Source organism: Chelonoidis abingdonii, chromosome 11, assembly GCF_003597395.2.
Source record: "Chelonoidis abingdonii isolate Lonesome George chromosome 11, CheloAbing_2.0, whole genome shotgun sequence".
Taxonomy (NCBI): Eukaryota; Metazoa; Chordata; order Testudines; family Testudinidae; genus Chelonoidis; species Chelonoidis abingdonii.
In genome coordinates, this window is record NC_133779.1 from 7,797,498 (window position 1) to 7,821,757 (window position 24,260).

The 24,260-nt window shown below is 51.1% G+C and overlaps 2 protein-coding genes across 2 annotated transcripts in view; one reads left to right on the plus strand and one right to left on the minus strand.

The window, feature by feature from the left end:
- Positions 1-24,260, minus strand: part of LOC116835240 (scavenger receptor cysteine-rich domain-containing protein DMBT1-like) — a 633,172-nt gene that overhangs the window by 243,589 nt on the left and 365,323 nt on the right. The gene's annotated exons all lie outside the window — the stretch shown is intronic.
- Positions 8,067-24,260, plus strand: part of LOC116835294 (scavenger receptor cysteine-rich type 1 protein M160-like) — a 225,170-nt gene continuing 208,976 nt past the window's right edge. The window contains 3 exon segments of the mRNA XM_075071406.1: positions 8,067-8,129; positions 9,551-9,880; positions 14,678-15,001. Of these exon segments, the coding sequence (XP_074927507.1) occupies positions 8,108-8,129; positions 9,551-9,880; positions 14,678-15,001 (676 nt within the window). The 5' untranslated portion in view covers positions 8,067-8,107.

Below are 24,260 nucleotides of genomic sequence, written 5' to 3' on the forward strand. Positions count from 1 at the left end.
GGTCAGAGATTCTGCAGGGGTGCAAGTCGGGGGTAGGAAGTGGTGGGGGTTGGATAGATCAGGGCCAGCTGTTGAGCGAGCACAACGCGTTTCATTTCCCTAAAGCTTCATTCAGAAGTTTGAGCTTGCAGAGCTTGTTTAACACGAAGAGCCCAAGCTGTTATCTTTTCCTTAGGAGCTTACCATCCCTTTCATTCTCAAATGCCAAATTATAGCTACTACATTTAATTTCAGTGCCATACGGGAGATTCGTGTCAGGGGAGGGTAGCTTCATTTAGAAATAGCCACATATTAGATTAAGTGATAGAGCGAAGAGAGCGTGGGGGAGGTCACATACAAACAATACATATACAAACTACTCCTTCCCAACCCTACCTCAAGTGAGACCCCCCTCCCCTGCATTCCCTGAGCTCAAGGGGTTAATTCATGGATTTCAACTTTTATACTGGTGATGCCTTCACAATAGCAAAGCCTCATTTAGTGGACCCTCATATAAATTAAACATTTTTTATATAATTTTTAAAAAACGAATTAATAAATGCTGGAGCAAAGTAGGGGTTTGAGGTGAGGTAGACAGTTGCGACCGGCAAGTATAACTCTGACCCTATTAGGGTCCGACCCTCAGTTTCAGAACCACTGGTTAAATTTAATTTTAGCCACCATCTGTTATCCATTCATATGCATGTGCTATTTTGATAATTTCAGTTATCACAACATTAGGCATCATCCAGATTCTGGAACAAGCTCAAATGCTGCAGATTCTGGAGTATGTACAGTTAAACTATACTAAAGACAAATTCACAGTAAACGTCTCCAGTTTGTGAGGGACCCCATGGAGTCAGTCTCTAGGAAACAGATAAATTAATGGAGGTTAAGTCCATTAATGGCTATTAGCCAGGATGGGTAAGGAATGGTCCCTAGCCTCTGTTTGTCAGAGGGTGGAGATGGACGGCAGGAGAGAGATCACTTGATTATCTGTTAGGTTCACTCCTTCTGGGGCACTTGGCATTGGTCACTGTTGGTAGACAGGATACTGGACTGGATGGACCTTCGATCTGACCTAGTATGGCCATTCTTATGTTCTGACTTAAATGAATCCAAAGTTATGGAGAGAGATATGAGTCAAGGAAGCCAGCAGAGTATCAGAAACCTGGAAAAATCTCTGACTGGATGGGCTCAGGCATTTGGTCACAAGCTGAGGTGGTTCAAAAGTTTTGGATTTTTTTTAAGCAAATTTTTTTATTGTTTCTTTAAACAATCAAACACAGCAAGCAGAAAATATTTGGCCACACAGTTCTGAAACCCCAAACCATGTCCAGGTTTTGGCAGACTAATTTCAGCTTTTCAATAAAAAAAAAACACAATAAATTTTGAAGGAAAGCAGACAATGTCTGTGATTTTTTCTGCTTTTTAAAACCCCTAGTTTTTGATCCAAAAAAAGTTTTGATGGAAAATATTTGTCTGACCCTTTTAATGAGCTTTAGTGCCTGTTAGCACTAGCTGTTGCTGAGAACCAGTGATACTTTGTAAAGCTGGCTTGAAAAGAAGTTTTCTCAAAACTGAGTTTGTGCCCATGTGGGAGGTTTTTAAATGTTTATTTTATCCAGGGCTGCCCAGGGCGGCAAGTGGGGCAATTTGCCCTGGTCCCCACAGGGCCCCCCATGAGAATACAGTATTCGATAGTATTTTTATGGAAGGGGCCCCCAAAATTGCTTTGTCCCAGGCCCCCTGAATCCTCTGGGCGACCCTGCGTAATGGGCTCTTCAATCTAGCAGAGAAAGGGGGAACAGGATCCAGTGGCTGGAGTTGAATCTGAACAAATTCAGACTGGAATGAGGCTGTCATAAACAGACAGTTAAGGGTTAATGCCTCTTTTACCTGTAAAGGGTTAAGAAGTTCACCTAGCCTAGCTGACACCTGACCAGAGGAACCAATGGGGGAACAAGATGTTTCAAAAGGAAGGAGGGAAGTTTCCTTTGTTTAGAGTCAGTTTCAGTTTCAGCTGGAGTGGAAAAGATCAAGGAACCAGCCTTTTATCAGAGTAGTAAGTTTTAGAAAAGAATAAATAGGTTTATGTTTATTTTCTTTTTGTAACTTGTCTTGGCATTAGGGGAATAATCAAATTTGGGTATTCTTGTGCGTACTAAGGGTTTTGCCCAAGGGAACATCCTGTGTTTTAAATCTGTTGTCTGTGAGATCAGCTTGTATGCTGTCTCCCAGAGGTTCGTTCTTTTACCTTTCTTTTCTTTAATTAAAAGCCTTCTTTTTAAGAACCTGATTGATTTTTCCCTGTTATTAAGATCCAAGGGGATTGGACCTGGACTCACCAGGAACTGGTGGGGGAAAGGAGGGGGGATGGTTAAATTCTCCTTGTAATAAGATCCAAGGGGTTGGGTCGGTGTTCACCAGGAAATTAGTGAAGGAGTCTCTCAAGACTACCCAGGGAAGGGAGTTAGTCCTTGGGAGTAGTGGCAGCCTATTGATCTAAGCTGGTAATTAAGCTTAAGAGGTTCACATGCAGGTCCTCACATATATACTTTAAGGTTCAGAGTGGGGGTAAAACCTATGACAGAGGCATTTACCAAGGATCATGGTGGATGCTTCATCATTTTTGACAACTTTTTAACTCAAGATAGGATTTTTTCTAAATATTCTAGGAATGATTTCAGGGCAGGTTTCTGGCCTGTGCTATACAGGACTCAGACTAGATGACCACAGTGGTCCCTTTTGATCTAGGAATCTGTAAAACCCTCGAGTCAGACTGAAACTTTCTATCATCCTATCAGACTGTGCTGGGTGTGTGGGGCTGGGGCAGGTTTGTGGAGCCCCTAGACTCTCACAAAGCTGCAGAAACACTTTGCATTCAAAGTTTCTCCCTTGATCTGAGAGCAGCACTGCTGGGCCCCCAAGTCTGGTGAAGAATTCATTCACTAGAATGAACGTATTACATTGATTCATTGTGTACTTATTAGCCTCAGTGAAATCCAAACCGATTATCAGCTCACTCACGATCCTGGCTTCTTGCTCGAATTCCAGTGCTCCTATTTTCAAACTCAATTTTCCCCATTTTTGGAAGGATGCACACTCCCCAGTCATGTCTACACTGCGCACAGAGCTAGTTGTGGGGGTGTGAATTGCAGAGTGCACCAAAGAGCTGCACTTGGACTGATCTGTGTGGATGCTACTGGCGCGAACTGAAGGTTCCTAATCTGAGTTAATGCCCTGTGAAAGAGGACTAGGGTAACTATGATAACAACCCCTCCGTACACTGGGCCGACAGGGGGAGTTCACATGTTGTAACTGCCCCCCATACATACACACTGGGGGGGCAGGGGAAGGTCACACACTGTAACTATCCTGCCCTCCCTCCCTCCTCCGCCCACTCACATACACTGAGGAGAGCGCTAGGCCTGGCCAGACCTGGGAGGAGCAGGGCATCATGCTCCTGTCCCAGGTGTGGTCTGGCTACAGAACTTGCTCGTCCACCCCAGCTGTGTTCGTCCTTAGATCCTTTAATGCCCTGCCAGGTATGGCTGAGGTTCGGCTCCCTAAGGGATGTTACACATAGCGCCACCCAGTGGCTGAGCAGAGCACTACAGGTTAACATCCCAGTCCATCTCCCCCATTAAGTTCCATGTTCCTGCCATTTATTCACACTGTCACACTGGCTGTGAAGTTCAGGACGGATCAGTCTGTCCAGTGTCTCTGAACCACTGTGGGCCCCTAACTGCAGAAGGCCAACGTGTAGCAGCTTGGCCATTTGGCTGGCCGCTAGTTACAACAACTGACTGGGGTTGTTCTGGAATTCTTGAGTTGGCATCGTCTCATTCAGCATCCACTCCCTGTCGGGTTTGCTCTGTGGATGGTTTCTGTTGAACTCTCCCTGTTGGTCTCGGTCACTGTGATCTGGGCGCTGAATTCTTTTCCTTGATGACAGCTGGAGCCGTCCATCCTTTTTCTCTATCCAATTTGAGGTGAACACGGTCAGTGGGTTCCAGACCCGGCAGGTCTCAAGCTGAGTGATGGTTCTTGTAAACATGTCTGTTGTGTAGGGGCCAGCTGCCCTCACTGGCACTGCGTGGGTTGTTTGGCTGCCCTCACCCCATGCCAGGAGAGAGGGAGGGGTCAAGGAGCAGTTGGGACCCTGGGACTGAGAGAGCCTCTGGCCAATCAGAGAATCCAGACTAGGGGCAATGGATAGTAGCCAGTGCCCCAAGTCAGTCTGACTGACCAGGCAGCCAGGCCAATCAGGGAGCCCGGCTGAGGTCCCGGCCTCTGTGCATGCTGGGGAAGGAGACAGCGAGAGCAGCCCCTGGGGAGGAGCTGGGGCGGAGCCAGGGGGAGAAAAGCCGTGTGAGAGGGTGGGAGGGGCCGAGTAAAGACCCAGCCATATGTGGGGGCTGGTGAGGGGGGCAGGGCTGGGGCCAGCAAGTGGGAGGAGGGTCAGTAAGGGGCCAGGGCCAGGGAGGATGAGGGGCGGGGTCAGGGACACTGAGAGGGTGAGGCCAGCAAGGGGGAGGGGGTCAGGGTCGATGGGAGGCTGGGGCAGGGCCCAGGGTGAGAGTTGGGGAGGGGGGCAGGGTGAGAGTCGTGGGGACAGGGTGACTGAGGGGAGTGGAGCCAGGGTCAGCTAGGGAGGTGGGGCTGGGGTCAGTGATGGGAGCAGGGCCAGTGAATGTGACCAGGAACAGTGTGGGGACAGGGCCAGGATTGCTGAGGGGAGTGGGTCACAGGTCAGTGAGGGGCGGGGTCAGGGACACTGAGAGGGTGAGGCCAGCAAGGGGATGGGGTGAGGGTTAATGAGGGGCTTGAGGTGGGGCAGGGAGTGAGGCCAGTGAGCATGGTGAGAGTTGGTGAGGGGGGCAAGGCGAGAGTCTGTGCAAAGGCCAGGCCATGGTCAGTGGGGAGGGCAGGGTAAGGGTTGGTGATGGGGGCAGGGTGAGAGTCTGTGTTGGGGGGGCAGGCCAGGGTCAGTGGGGAGAGCAGGGTGAGGGTTGGTGAGGGGAGCAGGGCCTGTGAGTGGAGTAAGTGCTGGTGAGTGGGATGAGAGGCAGGGGGGCGGCAGGGCCAGGATCAGTCAGGAGTCGGGGTGAGGAGTGGTGAGTGGGGCAAGGTTCAGTTAGGAGGGTGGGGGGTTGGACAAGGGTTCGTGAGGGGATAGGGCCATGCTGTGACATGGTGACAGGCCCAGCCTGGCAGAGGCCCACAAAGGGGAGCGAACCCAGCAACAGAGACAGGGACTGCAGGGTGGCCTGGAGGATCATGACCTCGCTGTGAGGGAGCAGGAAACAGGCAGAGACCCAGCGAGGGGGAGTGAGTGGGCAGCTGGGAGGGCCCAGGAACAGCTTCCCACACACACTGCCCTGAGGCCCACCATGCAGGGAGCCAACAGCATCCAGCAATCCCTGAGTCAGGCTGATGACTGCAGCCAGCTCTGCAGAGGCTTTTCTGATCTGGTCCTGAGGCAAGGCCCCTGTATTAGCTGTGCACGGCCCGAACAAAGGTGACCCCACCTCGCAGTAGGCCAGGGAGTCCATGGCTCAGACGAGGATGGGTTTTTCTTTTCTCAATTTCTCTCCTTTTCAATTGACCCTTGGCTACAGGGGCTGAGCAGCCTGCTGCCTCGGTGAATACTCGGCTGGGGCATTCACCGGTGAGGGAGGTGGGTCTTCATCACTCACAAAAGCTACTGGGGAACATCTAATGACCCACACTGTGCTCTCTCTTGCAGGAGAAGATGTGGGGCTAGCACAAAAAGAGAAAAAAGTAGGGTCTGGACACTGCTGTGATAATTCGTGTGGAATGTCGAGGGAAGCCATAACCTGGAGGATGGGACATCGCTCTCATCACACTCTGTTCTGGGGCTAGCAAAGCAAAGAGCCAAATTTCAGCACCCCAGTCTCTTCTGATTGTTACTGTGTACACACAGAGTGTGCTTCCCATCCGAGTGCAGGCCGCAGTGTGACAATTTGTTTAGTATATTTTAAAACCTTTCAGCTGCTTAGTGTATTCTGTAGCCTGCTAACAAGTTTTCTCCCAGTTTCGAGCTGTTCCTGAGAGAGACAAATCTGTTATATTTGAGTTGGCGTTTTATGTGTGTGCCCTTTTAACAGCTTAGGTGTGGATACAGCTACTACCTCAGTTAGGGGAATGTTACTCATTGGGAATCTATCTAGTAGCCAGGCAGGAGCACTCCAGCTCGCAGACGGAGCCAATGTGAATAAGAGGAGAAGCTGGGGAGGAGGTACTGTGGTGAGGGGACAAGATAATTTGGAAGCCCCTTTGCCATTGTCTCCAGTGTTCAGGTTCAGTCCTGGGGTCTTACGAACCGCTGTGAGGTCCCACAAGAGCGAGGATGTCATGGACTCACAGGGCTTGTGCTCTCTCTTGGCTCTGGAAGGTCCCTAGGAGGAACCCCCTTGAGTGCAACAGCCCTTCTCAGGAGTCCACTCTCTCTCAGGGGTTAAGCCATTGTACATGTAGGCTGGGATTTGTCCCTCTCAGCCTGGGTGTTCTCTCTCCTGGCTTCAGGGGTATTATAATAAGCTTTAACTCTCTAGCTTCTGTTTAAACCTTCTAAGACTAGGGAGTTTATAGTGGTGGAGCTGCAGTGATGCAGTGGTGCTGCTGTAAGCTCTCTAATGTAATCACTCTGAGCTGACGGGAGAGCTCTCCAGTTGGCTTAACTACTCCAGCCCCGTGAGCGGCAGTAGCTATGTTGGTGGGAGAGCTTCTTCCGCCCACATAGCGCTGTCCACACCGGTGCTTAGGTCAGTGTAACTTACATCGCTTGGGGGTGGCTTTTTCATACTCCTGAGCAACATAAGTTATACTGCAGCAAATGCTGGTGTAAACATTACCTAAGCTAGTTTCATGTTTTTCAAGTTGCTCCTGCCTTTGGTTCTGTTGTTTGACTAATTCAGACTGGTTTGCTATTTGAATAGCTGGGGCTAAAGTTAAATCTCTTTTCAGTTGTAGCTGCTGTGAAAGGATTTTATCTGTTAACCCAATAACCAGCTTGTCTGTGATATTTTCAAGCTTTGCATTCCTGAAATCACAGTTTTCAGCCTATCTATGCAGAGCTCTTATAAAACATTCAAAACTTTTCCCTGGGTCTCGAGTTCTCTGGTGAAAACAAGCTCTTCCATAAGCCGCGTTTCTCAGAGATATAAAATATGCATCAAACATAGCCAGACACCTTTCATAGTCACCTTTGTGACTGTCTTCAGTAACATGAAAGGATTTAAAGATATGCTCTGCTGGCTTCCTGTAGCCGACATTAAAGAAGATACCTGCATCTCTCTAGTGTCTTTGTGCAGCTTGGCAGCAATGTGAAATCTTGTTTCCAGTGTGTCCATGGTGAAGTTTGTGAAAGCTGAAGTTCTCTGGGGCACTGAAGAGTGGCCTGGTGACGAGATCCTGCAACGTTTGTAGCTTTGTTCTATTTCTGTTCTTAGTTTACTTCAGACACTGTCGTGTTTTTCTGTACCAGACATGGACTGGTCACAGACTTTGCTTTTACAGACCACAATCCTTTAATGCTCTGCCAGATATGGCTGAGGTTAGCTTTAAAAAAGGTATTTTACACACATCGACACCTAGTGGCTGAGCTGTATAATACAGTTCAGCACTCCATTACTCAGCGTGTGGGGCTGTCACAGTTCAGGTCGGGGGGACCCCAGGCCTGAGGAGAGCAGGGTGTGGGGGTCCTTTGGAGGTGCAGGCAGTGTGAAAGCAGGTGGCTTGGTTTGGAAGAGCTGGTGCAGTGTCACTGGTTCTGATGTCGCTCACCAGGTCTTGTCTTTTGCTGGCTGCTTAGGGCTCTTCTGCACTGGAAACATTACAGTGGCACAGTGGCAGCTCTGCAGCTACAGCACTTCTGTGTAGATGCTCCGACTCTGACAGGAGGGGCAGGCGGGTCAGTCCATTGCCCTGAGAGGCAGTGGATAGGTCACTGAAATACAACATGCAGCTGAGTCTTTTCTCTCAGTGAATCCAGAGATGGCAGGGGAGAGCTCACTTACATCAGCCAGTGTTTGGAGATCCCCATGGTGACCAGTCATGGAGACAGAGACTTACCTCATCTCTTTGCTTTCTTTCAGCTTCCATGACAGGATTCCCCATGACAGGTAAATACAAACATAGGCAGAGGGTGGGGGTTTGTCTGTATGTGTGGGGTGCATGCTTCAGTGTGCAGCTCTCTCATAAATTGGGACGAGGAAGGGCAGAGTTAAGGTTATTTAATCTAGTCATTCAATATTAGAAGTAAAGACCTGGGTTAAATCCTGCCTCCACCAGACTCAGCCCACCACTTCTTTCGTTTCCCCACCAGTGAATTGTTAACAAAGCAGGCTGTGTGGCAGAGTGTGCAGAGCGCAGGGTGTCCTAGCTGTTGGATACCGGTGGAAATCCCCAGCCATCCAGCGTCTGAAGGGCTCATCCTTGCCCAGTAAGGCCAATTGAAATTTGGGCTCTGGCAGCGGCTGGTTGAGCTGCGTCAGTCTGGGGTGATCCCAGATTTACCCTGGGGTATGATCTGACCCAACAGATATTTTTGCCTTTAATTATTGTTAGAGCTGTTTCAGCTCAGCTCGGCTGTGGCTGGGTGAGTGGCCCCATCTCTGCAAAGGGCAACTGGAGATGTTGTGTACCTACACTGGGGTGCTGTGATGCTAGCTGGGGCCTGCGGGAGGTGGGGGTGTGGTACCAGGAGATGGGCTGCCGTGGTGCCGTCACCACAGGACAGTGCTCAGTTCAGCACAGGGCCAGCCCTGTCTGTCTGGAAGCTGTGGCATATAGAGGAGCCGAGTCAGCCCTAGTCAGGGCCAGTGGAGGCTTTGCAGGAGCAGAACTAAAGCCCTGTGAGGCTGCTGCTGTTGGCTCTGGTCAGGCAAGGTCATCGGGGTGCAGACGGGGAGGGAGCCCAGGCAGGGGGCAAAGGGCAGTTCAGTCTCCTGACCAGTTACGCCCTTTTCCCCTTGGCTGGGAGCTGCTCAGACTGAGGGCTGCGCTGGGCTGCACACACCTGTCCTGTCATGGAGGGGAATTAACCCCAGCAGCTCATTTCACATTTTGGGCATCAGAGAGCTGCTATGGCTGCGACTTCCACTCACTACCAGCTTGGACCTAGGGCCCCAGACATGAAAGCCCAGTGCCTGTTCCCCCAACACCAGCCACTGCCCCTACTTGAGCTGGGGCCAAATGGGAACCGGTGCCCTCTGGGGGAAAAGCTCCAGATCTCCTTCCCCTCGTGTACTGCGTCAGCTCATCCCCCTCACACAGACTGTACTAGAACTGGCATCCCCTGCGGGGAAAGACCCTGTGTCCCATTCTCCATCCAACGAGTCAGCCATTCCCCCATGCCTGGGGCTGGATCAGAGCTGGTGTCCTCCAGAAAGGAACCCCCCAGTGTCCTATTCTCAGACCTCCTGAGCCAGCCAGTCTGCCACACAGGGACTGAATGGGAGCCAGAGTAAACAATAGGGGAAAAGCCCCATATTCCTTTCCTCTAGCCTGTCCCTGAGTGTTTATTCCCTTGGGGTGTTTGCAGATGCTGGCATCCCAGAACTAACTCAGCTCCGACTGGCGAATGGCCCGAGTCGCTGTGCTGGGAGGGTCGAAGTACTTCACAACCAGCAGTGGGGAACCGTGTGTGATGACAGCTGGGACTTAGAGGATGCCGGAGTCGTGTGCAGGCAGCTGGGCTGTGGGACGGCGTTATCAGCCCCAGGAGGGGGTCACTTTGGACAAGGATCTGACCCTGTCTGGCTGGACGATGTGAACTGTGCAGGGACAGAAGCTGCCCTCTCCAGTTGCAGGGCTCGGCCATGGGGAGAGAATAACTGTAACCACAGAGAAGATGCTGGTGTTGTGTGCTCAGGTAACCTTCATCTACCACCATACGTGTTGCCGGGAGCAGGGTGGGAAGCTCGTTACAGGGCATTGTCCCCGCACAAAGCCAGTCTGAGCCCAGCATGGTGCTTGGGCTTGCTTCAGAGCAATATCGCGCTCCAGTAGGAGCGCTCTCCTCTCAGTCTATTTGCTGACCCTAATCCCTGTTGCGGTTCTATGGGCCTGGCTCAGCGGGAGCGGGTGCCGCAAGAGGATGGTGTGTGGGGCTCAGTAGGGGACACTCATGGTTTCCCCTTGAGAGTAAGTGCATCGCGCCCAAGTTGCCCTAGTTGGTGCTACAGGGCCTGATGCTGCAGTTAGAGGGTGTCAGTAGGGGCGGCCCCTCGCTCCCTTTGCAGTTGTGTGGGCCTAATGCCCAGTGCGGTGCCATGGAAGCACTTGTCTGTGCCCACTGGGGGGCCAGCTCCCAAACTCCCTCAGCCAGTCACACAAACCATGCGCTCTAGGCCTTGGGGAGGGGGGGAGGAAGGTCTTCTCTCTCAGGTGGCCAATAGCCACACTTCACTCCTCAGCCCTCCGAACGTCGCCCCTGCAGCCATCCAGTCCTTGTCCGCTGGGCATTCACAGCAGTCACAGATCTGCTGTCCCAAAGGAACAGGTCCCAAGGGTGACAAGCTCACCTCTTACTCATGCCCCAGTCAACTACACAGCCCTAGATCCCGAAGGCACAGGCTAGATTCACAGAGTGTAGATATTCGAGGTGACCAATAGAGGCGAGAGGTTGGACAGAAATACTGTTTCCATGGATGCTCAATACCAGGGAACTCATACCACGCGACTAGAGCCTTTACGTACCAGTCGCGTAATGTGCGTCAAACCTATGGGACGGTGCCCCGACAAGGAGCGCCACGTGCTTAGCCTGAGTTAGGTCAGTGGTTACCACCTAGTGCCTGAAATCCTGGCCACCAGTCCGGGGGGTCTGCCAATTTTTTAATTAATTTTAAATGAAGCTCTTTAAGCAGGTTATTGAAAAACCTAATTTACTTATACATACAACAACAGTTTAGTTATATATTACAGACATAGAAAGAGACTTTCTAAAAACGTAAACATGTATGACTGGCACGTGAAACCTTAAATTAGAGTGAATAAATGAAGATTCGGCACACCACTTCTGAAAGGTTGCCGACCCTTGGCCTAGACTCATTGAACGAGATACTTTTCTGTCTGGCAGAGCAATGCTCACCCCACAGTCCGTCCAGGATTTTACTCCAGACCTGGCTGTGATCTCCTGTTCCTCAGACGAACGCTCTCAGCTGCCTCCTGGGTGAAAGAGAGGTCTTGTCCCCTCTCCTCTTTCTTTGTAGGTACAGAGCATTGTCTCTTCCCAGAGCAGGTCTCTCTTTGGAGACTTGTGCTGAGGGTCCTTTGTCTTTGTAAATTCTCAGCCCCGCACTGGGCCCAGACAGGGAATACAGCCTGTCTCCACGGCTCTGCTTTGTTCTATGTGCTGATTGGCTCAACCGAAGGGATTGCCATGGCGCAAGTGACAAGCTTCATTTCAACACTTCTGGGCGTCGTATTCTAAATTTTACATCTCTCGTCAACTGTGTCCCATACAAACATCTTGCTCCCATTAGGTCGACCAGCGGGCTGCTGGCTCTTGGTAGAGACCTCACATACCACCTATTGGGAGTTATTGTGCATATATCTCACCCAGGGGATCCCTGTATAACTCAAGGCATCCCTTTGCCCTCTGCCAGTTGGCGTCTAGTTACCTCTGGGCCAGACTCCTCTGCGGCACAATTGGGACCTGGGTAACTGTAGCTCCCACTGGTTAGATTTGGTGTCAATGGAGCCTGCAGCCACTCACTCAAACGAAAAATCCAGGGCCAATTTCTCAAGAGTCCGGTTCCTTATCACTGTGTGCTGGTGGATTTCCATTTCAGGGGATAAGTCCTGAAGTTGTAACTTCCCCAAGAGCTGGACACAGGAGATGCAATTCTTCCTCACTTCCTGTCCTACACAGCCTATTTATTTCCGTGTCCTGTTTCTCAGCTTCTCTGTCCTACCCCAGAAGTGGGTGCATGTCAGAGGGGGGAGTCTTCTTTTGTGTATGTATGTCACAAGTCGATATCTATGTAACCCTTCTGCCAGTGACATCGGAAGCGACCAGGGCTGGCTTCTATATCTAGGGTTTCCTTTCCAGCAATATAACACAGATCTGGCTTGAGCATTCATCCAGGAACCTGGTACAATTACACACCACCCCCTGGGTGCTTCTACAGGGTAAAGCTTCTCTTCTTGCATGCACAGAGCCTCAGTGCAGAAAAGAAACCTTTTTATAAAAGGGAGGAAACCCCCCGGCATTAACTTGGAAAACGCCACAAACAGGATTACAAACATAAAATCATGAGCAAAACTCCTACCCCGGAGTATTTTGGGCAGTGTATTTGCCTCAGGTTCTTGAATCCAGCAACTTAAAGTTCCTTTAAGGTGCCCGTCCCTTCTCCCTCCACTGCACTCCACTCACTGTGGTTGTCCTTGGTTAGTTGAAGACCCAGAGTTCAGAGGTTTGCACCCGTGTGAGTTCAGCTCCCACCATGGGAGAGGGGAGGAGTGCCTGGCTCGCTCTGCAGTCTGGGTGCTTGCTCTGGTGCAAGTGCCCTGCGAGCCACTCACCACTTGCTCGCTCTTACCTTCTATTGCCCTCCGGTTCTACATTGCTGATCTCTGCAGGTCGTCTCTTGAGGCTCCACCCCTGCTCTCAGTGACTGTCAGCTCTTAATGGGGGGAACCTCAGTGTGAAGCAGGCTGGGCAGAAAACACTGTTCTTGAGCAGGTGATTTCGCTCTAGTGATCACTGAAACCAAATAGACTCCTATTTGGAGGCCTTCATTAAACTCTGTCTTTGAAGAGTGTTGAAGGGGCAGATTAAACCTATGCCTTAGACCTCTTACACAGAGCCCACACCCCTCAGCAGGAAACACCCATCTCCACTCCCGTGTCACTCTGATAGCGGTCACTGGGGTCTGATGCCCCCTGGTTAGTGAGTTTCAGTTGATAGTTGTGGGTGACCCCTCAGTCAGGCAGGCTAATCACAGTTCTTCTGCCCTTTACTCAGACTATTCGGACATAAACTTTAAACCTTTTGCCCCCCCGGGCCCCATTTTTTTTCAGGAACAATTCTAATAAGTTCATTAAATGGTTAATGTTTTAAAATTAAATATACACAAATTAAGAGGAAGTACTGCACATCTGGATCAGGCTGAGTTCTGAGGGGATTATAGGTTATGGTTACAAGGGATCATGAGATACATATAGATCCTATAACCAGCATAGACCAGATGGTGCAGTGGTGGGACTTTTGAAAGCGTCACCATGGAATTCTTAAGAGTCCAAGTGAGTATTCATTTGTAGCGGATATAAGTAACTGGGGTGGGGTGTGGTCCTTGGTCATCAGGGAAGGAAGTTGAGGTTATTTCCCTTGTCGGCGCGTCTAGATTACTAACGTAGGTATTGATGGTGTCCCGATTGTATGTGTTTCCGTTATAGATGTCTCTGGAACACCTGACGGTGATCGGATACCATGAGCTTTCTCATAAATGGGGCGTGGCGTCGTACAGTGATTTTTAAAACACAGCCACATAGTTCTTGTCTGCTGCGATACCTAGGCAGAGTGGGTGTGTTCATGTAATTACAGTCTGGGTCCTGAAGCCTTTTCCCCCTCCCCAGCTCATCACTAGCTGTTTAGGGGAGAGCTCATTTCAGACCTTGGTTACCTGTAGTTGTTATCTGACTTGTGCACTGTCATCTCCAGTCTTTTAATGGGGCTCTGCCTCCACCACCTGTGACTGTCTGTATTGGTGCTCCACAGGCACCACTGAGAAGAGCAAGTTAAGCTGTTTCTGCATTGCAAGCATTTCTTGCCTAGTGCAGGGATCTGATGTCCCATGTTGTAAATGTGGCAAATTACAAGTTATTAGGGCTTCTAAATCCAATCAGTTATGCATTCTCTATCCCAATGTGAGGACACAGCTGTCAGCCCAGCTCTGCCATCATTCATCTGAGACCGGTACTGGGCTGGCAGCACTAGACACGAGTGCAGCAATGGCTACCACAAAACGATGTTACCAATCAGTCGTGGCAAGTCAGGAGGAACCGCAGGGGCAGGTGTTTGCTTCAGGAGGGGGTCGATCTACTTGTAGGAAGTGTGCATTGCCTCTGCACTGGTCAGAATCATTGTCAGCCTTGTGAGCAGCAGGTTCCTGCCAGGCTTCACTGTGCTCCAGGCAATTCTAAGGGGGATAGACTCTGGGTGAGGTTTTCAGGGAGCTATGAAGCCAACTCATGTAAATGCAATTCTGATGTCAGGCTAAGGCAACCACTAATGACACGGGTGACTGTGTTCAGCTCCCAATCACCAAGATTCTTATGTCAGCGTCTGTACCGCAGCATTGCACAGTATCGCAGTGGAGCGAATACCAGCTCCAGGAGTGAGGGTGTGAATCTGCTCCCCAGGACGTTCCTGCCAGCAGTGCCAGGGGGTGATCTTTTTAAGTGCTCTAATTGGAGCAGTAGGTCAGACTGCCATCCAGTCTGCCTAATTAGGTGACAGCCTAACCAGGTGAGAGCTGGCTGGAAGGGGAATGGAGAAACTTCAACATTGCCCAAGTGATTAGCCTGGCCAGTGGTAGGGAGACCCTGACAGGCAGTTGCTGTGTGCAGAGACTGGACAGAGGCGCTACATACCCCAGGGACACGAGAGATCAGATGCACAGGAACCTCCCTGAATGTTTCTTCCTTTGGGTGTTTGCAGACTCAGGCATCTCAGCAGCGGCTGAGCTCCGACTGGCGAATGGCCCGAGTCGCTGCGCTGGGAGGGTCGAAGTACTTCACAACCAGCAGTGGGGAACCGTGTGTGATGACAGCTGGGACTTAGAGGATGCCGGAGTCGTGTGCAGGCAGCTGGGCTGTGGGACGGCGTTATCAGCCCCAGGAGGGGGTCACTTTGGACAAGGATCTGACCCTGTCTGGCTGGACGATGTGAACTGTGCAGGGACAGAAGCTGCCCTCTCCAGTTGCAGGGCTCGGCCATGGGGAGAGAATAACTGTAACCACAGAGAAGATGCTGGTGTTGTGTGCTCAGGTAACCTTCATCTACCACCATACGTGTTGCCGGGAGCAGGGTGGGAAGCTCGTTACAGGGCATTGTCCCCTCACAGCCAGTGCTGAGCCCAGCATGGTGCTTGGGGCTTGTGCTTCAGGGAGCAATATGGCGGCTCCAGTAGGGAGCGCTCTCCTCTCAGTCTATGCTGACCCTAATTCCCCTGTGCGGTTCTATGGGCCTGTGCTGCAGGGAGTGGTGTGGGGGCTCAGTAGGGGACACTCATGGTTTCCCCTTGAAGTAAGTGCTGGCCCAAGTGCCCTAGTGTGGTGCTACAGGGCCTGTGCTGCAGTTAGAGGGGTGTCAGTAGGGGGCGCTCTCCCTTTGCAGTTGTGTTGGGCCTAATGCCCCAGTGCGGTGCCATGGGGAAGCCTTGTCTGTGCCCACTGGGGGGCAGCTCCCCAACTCCCTCAGCCACAGGCCACACAAGCCATGCCCTCTAGGCCTTGGGGGGGGGGGGGGGGGGGGGCAGACAGAACTATGTTGGCTGGTGGGGGTTAAAAAAATCACTGTACGAGCCACGCCCAGTTTATGAAACAGCTCATGGTGTCTGAACACGTCAGGTGGTCCAGAGAATCTATACGGAACACATCACGGGAACCATCAATACCACGTTGAGTAATCTAGACCGCCGACCCAGGGAAATACCCATTCCTTCCCTGATGAACCAAGGGACCACACCCCACCCATGTACTTATTCGCTTACACTGATAACTCACTTGACTCTTTAGGACATTCCATGGGTTGACCGCTTCAAAGGTCCACACCCCAATCTGCGGTCTATGCTGGTATGGGATCTATATGTATCTCTTGGATCTTGTAACCCAATACCTGTAATCCTCAGAACTTCAAGCCGTGAGTCCCAGATGATCAGTACCGCCCTCTAACTTGTTATATTGTAATTTATAAAACATTACTTTTAATGAACTTTTTAAATTCTGTTCCTGAAATGCGGCGCAGTTAATAGTTATTGTCCTGATCTGTCTGAGTAAAGGGCAGCAGACTGTGCTTAGCCTGCCCTGACTGAGGGGGTCACCACCAAAACTCAACTGAACTCACTAACCAGGGGGCTCAACCCCAGACCGCTATCAAGAGTGACAGGGGTGAGATGGGTGTTCCTGCTGAGGAGTGTTGGCTCTGGTGTCAGAGGTCTAGGCGATGGTTTAATCCGCCCCTCAACACTCTTCAAAGACAAGTTTAATGAAGGCTCATTAGGAGTCTAATTGCGTTGCAGTGATCACTAGAACTGAATGAAATCCACCCCCTGCTGCAAGATAGTGTTTCTGCCCAGCCTGCTTCAGCCACTGGGTTTCCCCATTAAAGAGCTGACAGTCATGAGAGCGGGTGGAGCCTCAAGAGAGGACTGCAGAGTCACCAGTGTAGAACCGGCGGCAGCAGAAGGTAAGACGCGGAGCAGAGTGTAGTTGGCTCGCAGGCAGCTTGCACCAGAGCAAGCACCCAGACTGCAGACGACCAGGCACTCTCCTCCCCTCCCTCCATGGTGGAGCTGAATCACACGGTGCACCTCTGAACTTGTCTTCACTAACAAGACAACCACAGTGAGTGGAGCTGCAGTGGAGACTGCGAATTGAGAAGGGACGGGCACCTTAAAGGAACTTTTTAGTTGTTGATTTCAAGAACCTGAGGCAAATTACACTGCCCAAAATACTCCGGGTAGGTGTTTTGCTTCATATTTTATGTTTGTATCCGTGTTTGTGGCTTTCCGAAGTTAATGCCGGGGGGTTCCTCCCTTTTATAAAGAGGTTTCTTTTTCTGCACTGAGCTCTGTGCTTGCAAGAGAGAAGCTTTTCCCTGTAGTAGAAGCACCCAGGGGGTCGGTGTGTAATTGTACCAGTTTCCTGGATGGATGCTAAGCAGATCTTGTTTATATTTGCTTGGAAAGGAACCTAGATATTGAAGCCACCCTGTCGCTTCCGAATGTTCACTGGCAGAAGGGTTACAATAATATCGACTTGTTGACATACATACACAAAAGAAGACTCCCCCTCTGACATGCACCCACTTCTGGCGTTTAGGACAGAGAAGCTGAGAAACAGGACACGAAATAAATAGCTGTGTTAGGACAGGAAGTGCGGAAGAACTGCATTTCTTGTCCAGGCTCTGGGAAGTTACAACTCAGGATTTATCCCTGAAATGGAAATCACCCAGCACACAGTGTTAAGGACCGGACTCTGAGAATGTGCCCTGATTTTCGTGTTGAGTGAGTGGCTGCAAGGCTCCATTGACACCAAATCTAACAGTGGGCAGCCTACAGTCTACCCAGGTCCCAAACTGTGCCCAAGGAAGTCTGGCCCAGAGGTAACTAGACGCCAACTGGCAGAGGCATAGGGATGCGGTGAGTTATACAGGATCCCCTGGGTGAGATATATGCACAATAACTCCCAATAAGAGGTGTATGTGAGGTCTCTACCAAGAAGCAGGCAGCCCGCGGTCGACCTTAATTGGAGCAAAGGATGTTGTATGGGACACCAGTTGACAGAGAGATTGTAAAATTTAGAATACGACGCCCAGAAGTGTGAAATGAAAGCTTGGTCACTGCGCCATGGCAATCCCTTTCGGTTGAGCCAATCAGCACATAGAACAAAGCAGAGCGAGACAGGCTGTATTCCTGTCTGGCCATCGGCGGCTGAGAATTTACAAAGACAAAGGACCCTCAGCACAAGTCTCCAAAGAGAGACCCTGCCTCTGGAAGCAAGACAATGCTGCTGTACCTACAAAGAAAGAGAGAAGGGAACAAGACCTTCCCTTTCACCAGGAGGTAGCTGAGACGTTATAGTCTCAGAACAGGAGATCACAGCCAGGTCTGAGTAAAAACCCTGACGGGACTGTGGGCGTGAGCTGTCCTTACCAGAACAGGAAAAGTATCTCGTTTTCCATGAGTCAGGCCAAGGGTCGGCAACCTTTCAGAATGGTGGCCGAATCTTCCAAATTTAGCACTCTAGATTAAGTTCACCGTTGCCAGTCAACATTGTTTTACGTTTTTAGAAAGTCTCTTTCTATTGTGGGAATATATAACTAAAACTGCTTGCTGTATGTAAAGTAAATAAGGTTTTTAAAATCTTAAGAAGCTTCATTGAAAATTAAAATGAAAATGCAGAGCCCCCGGACTGGTGCCAGGATTCAGCAGCGTGAATGACCACTGAAAATCAGCTTCACGTGCCGCCTTCGCACCCGTCCCATAGGGGTGACCAAACCACTGCTAGCTCTCGTCAGCGTGATGATTTTATTTGGCCATGGAAACCATCTCTTTCCAACCCTGCCCTTATTGCCCCTCGAATCTCTACAACTCGGAATCACCTTCCTTGGGATATCTAGGGCTGATGGATGTTGACTGGGCAGAGATAAGAGGTGGAGCTTGTCACCTTGGGACCCTGTTCCTTTGAGCAGCAGATCTGACTGACTGTGAGATGACCCAGCGGACCAAGGACTGGATGCTGCAGGGGGACGCTCCGGAGGGGCTGAGGAGTTGTAAGTTGCTATTGCCAACCTGGAGAGAGAAGACCCTCCCCCCCCCCCCCCCAAGGCCAGAGGGCATGGCTGTGTGCCTTGGCTGAGGATTGGGGAGCTGCCCCCCAGTGGGCACAGACAAGCTTCCCCATGGCACCGCACTGCGGCATTAGGCCCAACACAACTCGCAAAGGGAGAGCGCCCCCTACTGACACCCCTCTAACTGCAGCACAGGCCCTGTAGACCACACTAGGGCTACTGGGCCAGCACTTACTTCAAGGGAAACCATGAGTGTCCCCTGACTGAGCCCCCACACCATCCCTGCAGCACAGGCCTCATTAGAACCGCACAGGGGAATTAGGGTCCAGCATAGACTGAGAGGGAACGAGCGCTCCCTACTGAGCGCCATATGCTCCCTGAAAGCACAAGCCCCAGCACCATGCTGGGCTCAGCACTGGCTTGTGATGGGGACAGATGCCCTGTAACGAGCTTCCCACCCTGCTCCCGGCAACACGTACGTATGCTGGTAGATGAAGGTTACCTGAGCACACAACACCCACAGCACGCTACTTACGTGGTTACAGTTTTCTCTCCCATGGCCGAGCCCTGCAACTGGAGAGGGCACTTCTGTCCCTGTACATTCACATCGTCCAGCAAGAAGGGTCAGATCCTTGTCCAACAGTGACCGCCCTCGCTGGCGCCTGATAAGCGTCCCACAGCCCAGCTGCCTGCACACGACTCCGGCATCCTCTAAGCCCAGCTGTCATCACACACGGTTCCCACTGCTGGTTGTTAGTCACTTGACCCTCCAGCGCAGCGACTCGGGGCATTCGCCAGTCGGAGCTAGCCGCTGCTGAGATGCCTGAGTCTGCAAACACCCAAAGGAAGAAACATTTCAGAGGGTTCGTGCATCTGATCTCTCGTGTCCCTGGGGTATGTAGCGCCTCTGTCCAGTCTCTGCACACCAGCAACTGCCTGTCGAGTGTCTCCCTACCACTGGCCAGGCTACACTTGGGCAATGTTGAAGTTTCTCCATTCCCCTTCAGCCGCCTCTCACCTGAGTTAGGCTGTCATCTAATTAGGCAGACTGGATGGAGTCTGACCTACTGCTCCAATAGAGCACTTAAAAGATCACCTGGCACTGCTTGCAGGAACTCCTGGGGAGCATGTATCACACCCCACTCATCTGGAGCTGGTATTCGCTTCCACTGACGATAATGTGTGCAATGCTGCGGTAGCAGACTGCTGACATAGAATCTTGTGACTGGGAGCTGAACACAGCACCGGTGTCATTAGTGGTTGCCTAGCTGACATCAGAATTGCATTTACATGAGTTGGCTTCCATAGCTCCCTGAAACTCACCAGAGTCATCCCCCTTAGAAATTGCCTGGAGCACAGTGAAGCCTGCAGGAACTGCTGCTCACAAGGCTGACAATGTTCTGACCAGTGCAGACAATGCAACACTTCCTACAAGTAGATCACCCCCTCCTGAAGCAAACACCTGCCCCTGCGGTTCCTCCTGACTTGCACGACTGATTGGTAACATCGTTTTGTGGCAGCCATTGTGCACTCGTGTCTAGTGCTGCCAGCCCAAGTACCGGTCTCAGATGAATGATGGCAGAGCTGGGCTGACAGCTGTGTCCTCACATTGGGATAGAGAATGCCATACTGATGGATTTTCAGAACCCTAACTTGGTAATTTGCCCATTTACAACCTGGGATACAGATCCTGACTAGGCCAGAAGGAATTGCTGCAATTGCAGAAACATGGCTTAACTTGTCTCTCAGTGTGCCTGTGGAGCACCCAATACAGACAGTCACAGGGTAGGAGCAGAGCCCCTTAGAAGAGCCGGAGATTGCGATGCACAGTCAGAAAAGCCTACAGGTAAGCAGGGTCTGAATGAGCTCTCCCCTAACAGCTAGTGATGAGCTGGGAGGGAAAGGCTTCAGTACCAGACTGTATTTCACATGAACACACCCACTCTGCCTAGGTATCAGCAGACAGAACTATGTTGGCTGGTGTTTAAATCATGGTACGACCACGCCCCAGTTTATGAGAACGCTCATGGTGTCGACCCGTCAGGTGGTCCAGAGACATCTATACGAACACATCACGGGAACACATCAATACCACGTGTAATCTAGACCGCGACCAGGGAAATAACCCACTTCCTTCCTGATGAACAAGGGACACACCCCACCCATGTACTTATTCGCTACACTGATACTCACTTGGACTCTTAAGACATTCATGGTGACGCTTCAAAAGTCCACACCCCAATCTGGGTCTTGCTTGTATTGGATCTATATGTATCTCATGATCCTTTAACCAATACCTTAATCCTCAGAACTCAAGCCTGAGTTCCAGATGTGCGTACCTTCCTCTTAACTGTGTTATATTTAATTTTAAACATTAACTTTATGACTTTTAGATCTGTTCCTGAAGCGGGGGCAGTTAATAGTTATTGTCCTGATTGTCTGAGTAAAGGGCAGCAGAACTGTGCTTAAGCCTGCCCTGACTGAGGGGTCACCCACAACTCAACTGAACTCACTAACCAGGGGGCTCAGACCCCAGCCGCTATCAAGAGTGACAGGGGTGGAGATGGGTGTTCCTGCTGAGGGGTGTGGGCGTGTTAGAGGTCTAGGCTGGTTTAATCTGCCCCTCAACACTCTTCAAAGACAGAGTTAATGAGGCTCCATAGGAGGTCTATTTGGTTTCAGTGATCACTGACTGAAATCACCTGCTGCAAGATAGTGTTTCTGCCAGCCCTGTCAGCACTGAGGTTTCCCCATTAAGAGCTGACAGTCACTGAGAGCGGGGTGAGCCTCAAGAGAGCGACCTGCAGAGATCACCTGTAGAGCCGGGGGCAGTAGAAGGTAAGAGCGAGCAGAGTGGTGAGTGGCTCGCAGGGAGCTTGCACCGAGCAGCACCCAGATGCAGAGCGAGCCAGGCACTCTCCTCCCCTCTCCTCATGGTGGGAGCTGAACTCACACGGGTGCACCTCTGAACTCTGGGTCTTCACTAACCAAGGACAACCACAGTGAGTGGAGTGCAGTGGAGGGAGAAGGGACCGGCACCTTAAGGAACTTTAGTTGCTGGATTCAGAACCTAGGCAAATACACTGCCCAAAACTCCGGGGTAGGTGTTTTGCTCATGATTTATGTTTGTAATCCTGTTTGTGGCGTTTCCAATTAATGCCGGGGGTTTCCTCCCTTTTATAAAAGGTTTCTTTTCTGCACTGAGGCTCTGTGCTTGCAAGAAGAGAAGCTTTTCCCTGTAGAAGCACCGCAGGGGGTGTGGTGTAATTGTACCAGGTTCCTGGATGGATGTCTCAAGCCGATCGTGTTATCATTGCTGGAAAGGAACGCCTGATTGAAGCCAGCCCTGGTCGCTTCCGATGTCACTGGCAGAAGGTTACATAGATATCGACTTGTGATACATACACAAAAAGAAGACTCCCCCTCTGCATGCACCACTTCTGGGGTAGACAGAGAAGCTGAGAAACAGGACACGAAATAAATAGGCTGGTAGGACAGGAAGTGGGAGAACTGCATTTCCTGTGCCAGCTCTGGGAAGTTACAACTTCAGGACTTTATCCCGAAATGGAAATCCACAGCACACATGTAAGGAACGGACTCTTGAGAAATTGGGCCCTGGATTTTTCGTTTGAGTGAGTGCTGCAGCTCCATTGAACCAATCTAACCAGTGGGAGCTACAAAGTTACCCAGTCCCAATCTGTGCCGCAGAGGAGCTGCCCAGTAGGTAATAGACGCAACTGCAGAGGGCACAGGGATGCCTTGGATGTATACAGGATCCCTGGGTAGATAATATGCACATAACCTCCCAAGTAGGTGTATGTTGAGGGTCTCTCAAGAGCCAGCAGCCCGCTGGTCGACCTAATGGGAGCCAAGATTGTTTGTATGGGACACAGTTGCGAGAGACGTAAAATTTAGATACGACGCCAGATGTGTTGAATGAGCTTGTCACTGCGCCATGTGCATCTTCGGTTTTCGGCGTTCAATCAGCACATAGCAAACAGAGCGAGCTGGGACAGGCGCTGTATACCCTGTCTGGCCAGTGCGGGCTGAGAATTTAAAAAGACAAAGGACGCCTCCAGCAACAAGTCTCCAAAGAGAGACCTGCCTCTGGGAAGAGACAATGCTCATGTACCACAAAGAAAGAGGAAGCGGGACAAGACCTCTCTTCACCCAGGAGCAGCGAGAGCGTTCGTCTGAGAACAGAGATCACAGCCAGGTCTGGAGTAAAATCCTGGACGGACTGTGGGTGAAGCAATTGCTCTGCCAGACCAGAAAAGAATATCGCGTTCAGATGAGTCTAGGCCAAGGGTCGGCAACCTTCAGAAGTGGGTTATGACCGAATCTTCATTTATTCACTCTAATTGAAGGATTCACGTGCCATTTCCATACATGTTTACGTTCTTTAGAAAGGGTCCTCTTTCTATGATCTGTAATATATAACTAAACTGTTGTTGTATGTAAAGTAAATAAGGTTTAAAATGCTAAAGAAGCTTCATTTAAAATAAAAATTAAAATGCCGCGAGCCCCCGGACTGGTGGCCAGGGATTCAGCAGCGTGTGCAGACCACTGAAAATCAGCTCACGTCCTCCCTTCGGCACCCGTACCCATAGGTTGACAAACCACTGGTCTAGGCTTTCTAGTCGCGTCGGTATGACTTTCATATTGGCCATGGAACCATTTCTTATCCAAACCCTCCCCTATATTGCCTCGAATCTCTACCACTCGTGAAATCAAACCTGTCCTTGGATCTCAGGGCTTGTGTGTTACTGGGCAGAATAAGAGGTGGAGCTTCGTCACCTTGGGACCCTGTCCTTGGGAGCAAGCAATCTCGTGACTGCTGTGAATGACCCGCGGACAAGGACTGGATCGCTGCAGGACGCTCGGCGGCTGAGCGTGACAAGCTTGCTTATTGCCAACCTGGAGAGAGAAGACCCCTCCCCCCCCCCCCCCCAAGCCTAGAGAGGCATGGCTTGTGTGGCCTGTGCATCGAGGGAGTTGGCGAGCTGCCCCCAGTGGCGCCACAGACAAGGCTTACCCCATGGCACCGACTGGCACTTAGCCAACACCAACTTAAAAACGGAGAGCGCCCCCTACTGACACCCCATCTAACTGCAGCACACGGCCCTGTAGCACACACACATAGGCACTGAGCCAGCACTACTTCAAGGGGAAACCATGAGTGTCCCCTACTGAGCCCCCCACACCCGCTCCCTGCCAGCACAGGCCCATAGACCGCACAGGGAAATTAGTCAGCATTTAGACCTGCAGAGGAGAGCGCTCCCTACTTGGAGCCCCATATGCTCACCCTGAAGCACAGGCCCCAACGCCACCATGCTGAGGATCAGCACTGGCTGTGAAGGGACAATGCCCGTAACGAGCTTCCCACACCCTGCTCCCATGTATAGAGCAAAGATGTATGAAGTAGCATGAATGAGTTACACTCTGCATGGCTCAAAAACACCAGCATCTCTCTGTGTTACAGGTCTCTCCCTCCCCTTCACTGGCCGAGCCCTGCCGACAGCGAGGGCTAGCTCGTTCCCGCCACAGTTCACATCGTCCAGCCGACAGGGTCCAGATCCTTGTCCCAAAGTCGACCCCCTCCTGGGGCTGATAACGCCGCTCTCCGACAGCCCAACGTCTGCCTGCACACGACTCCATGCACCTCTAAGTCCCAGCTTCATCACACACTGGATCCCCACTGGTGGTTATGGAAGTACTTTCGACCCCTTCCAGC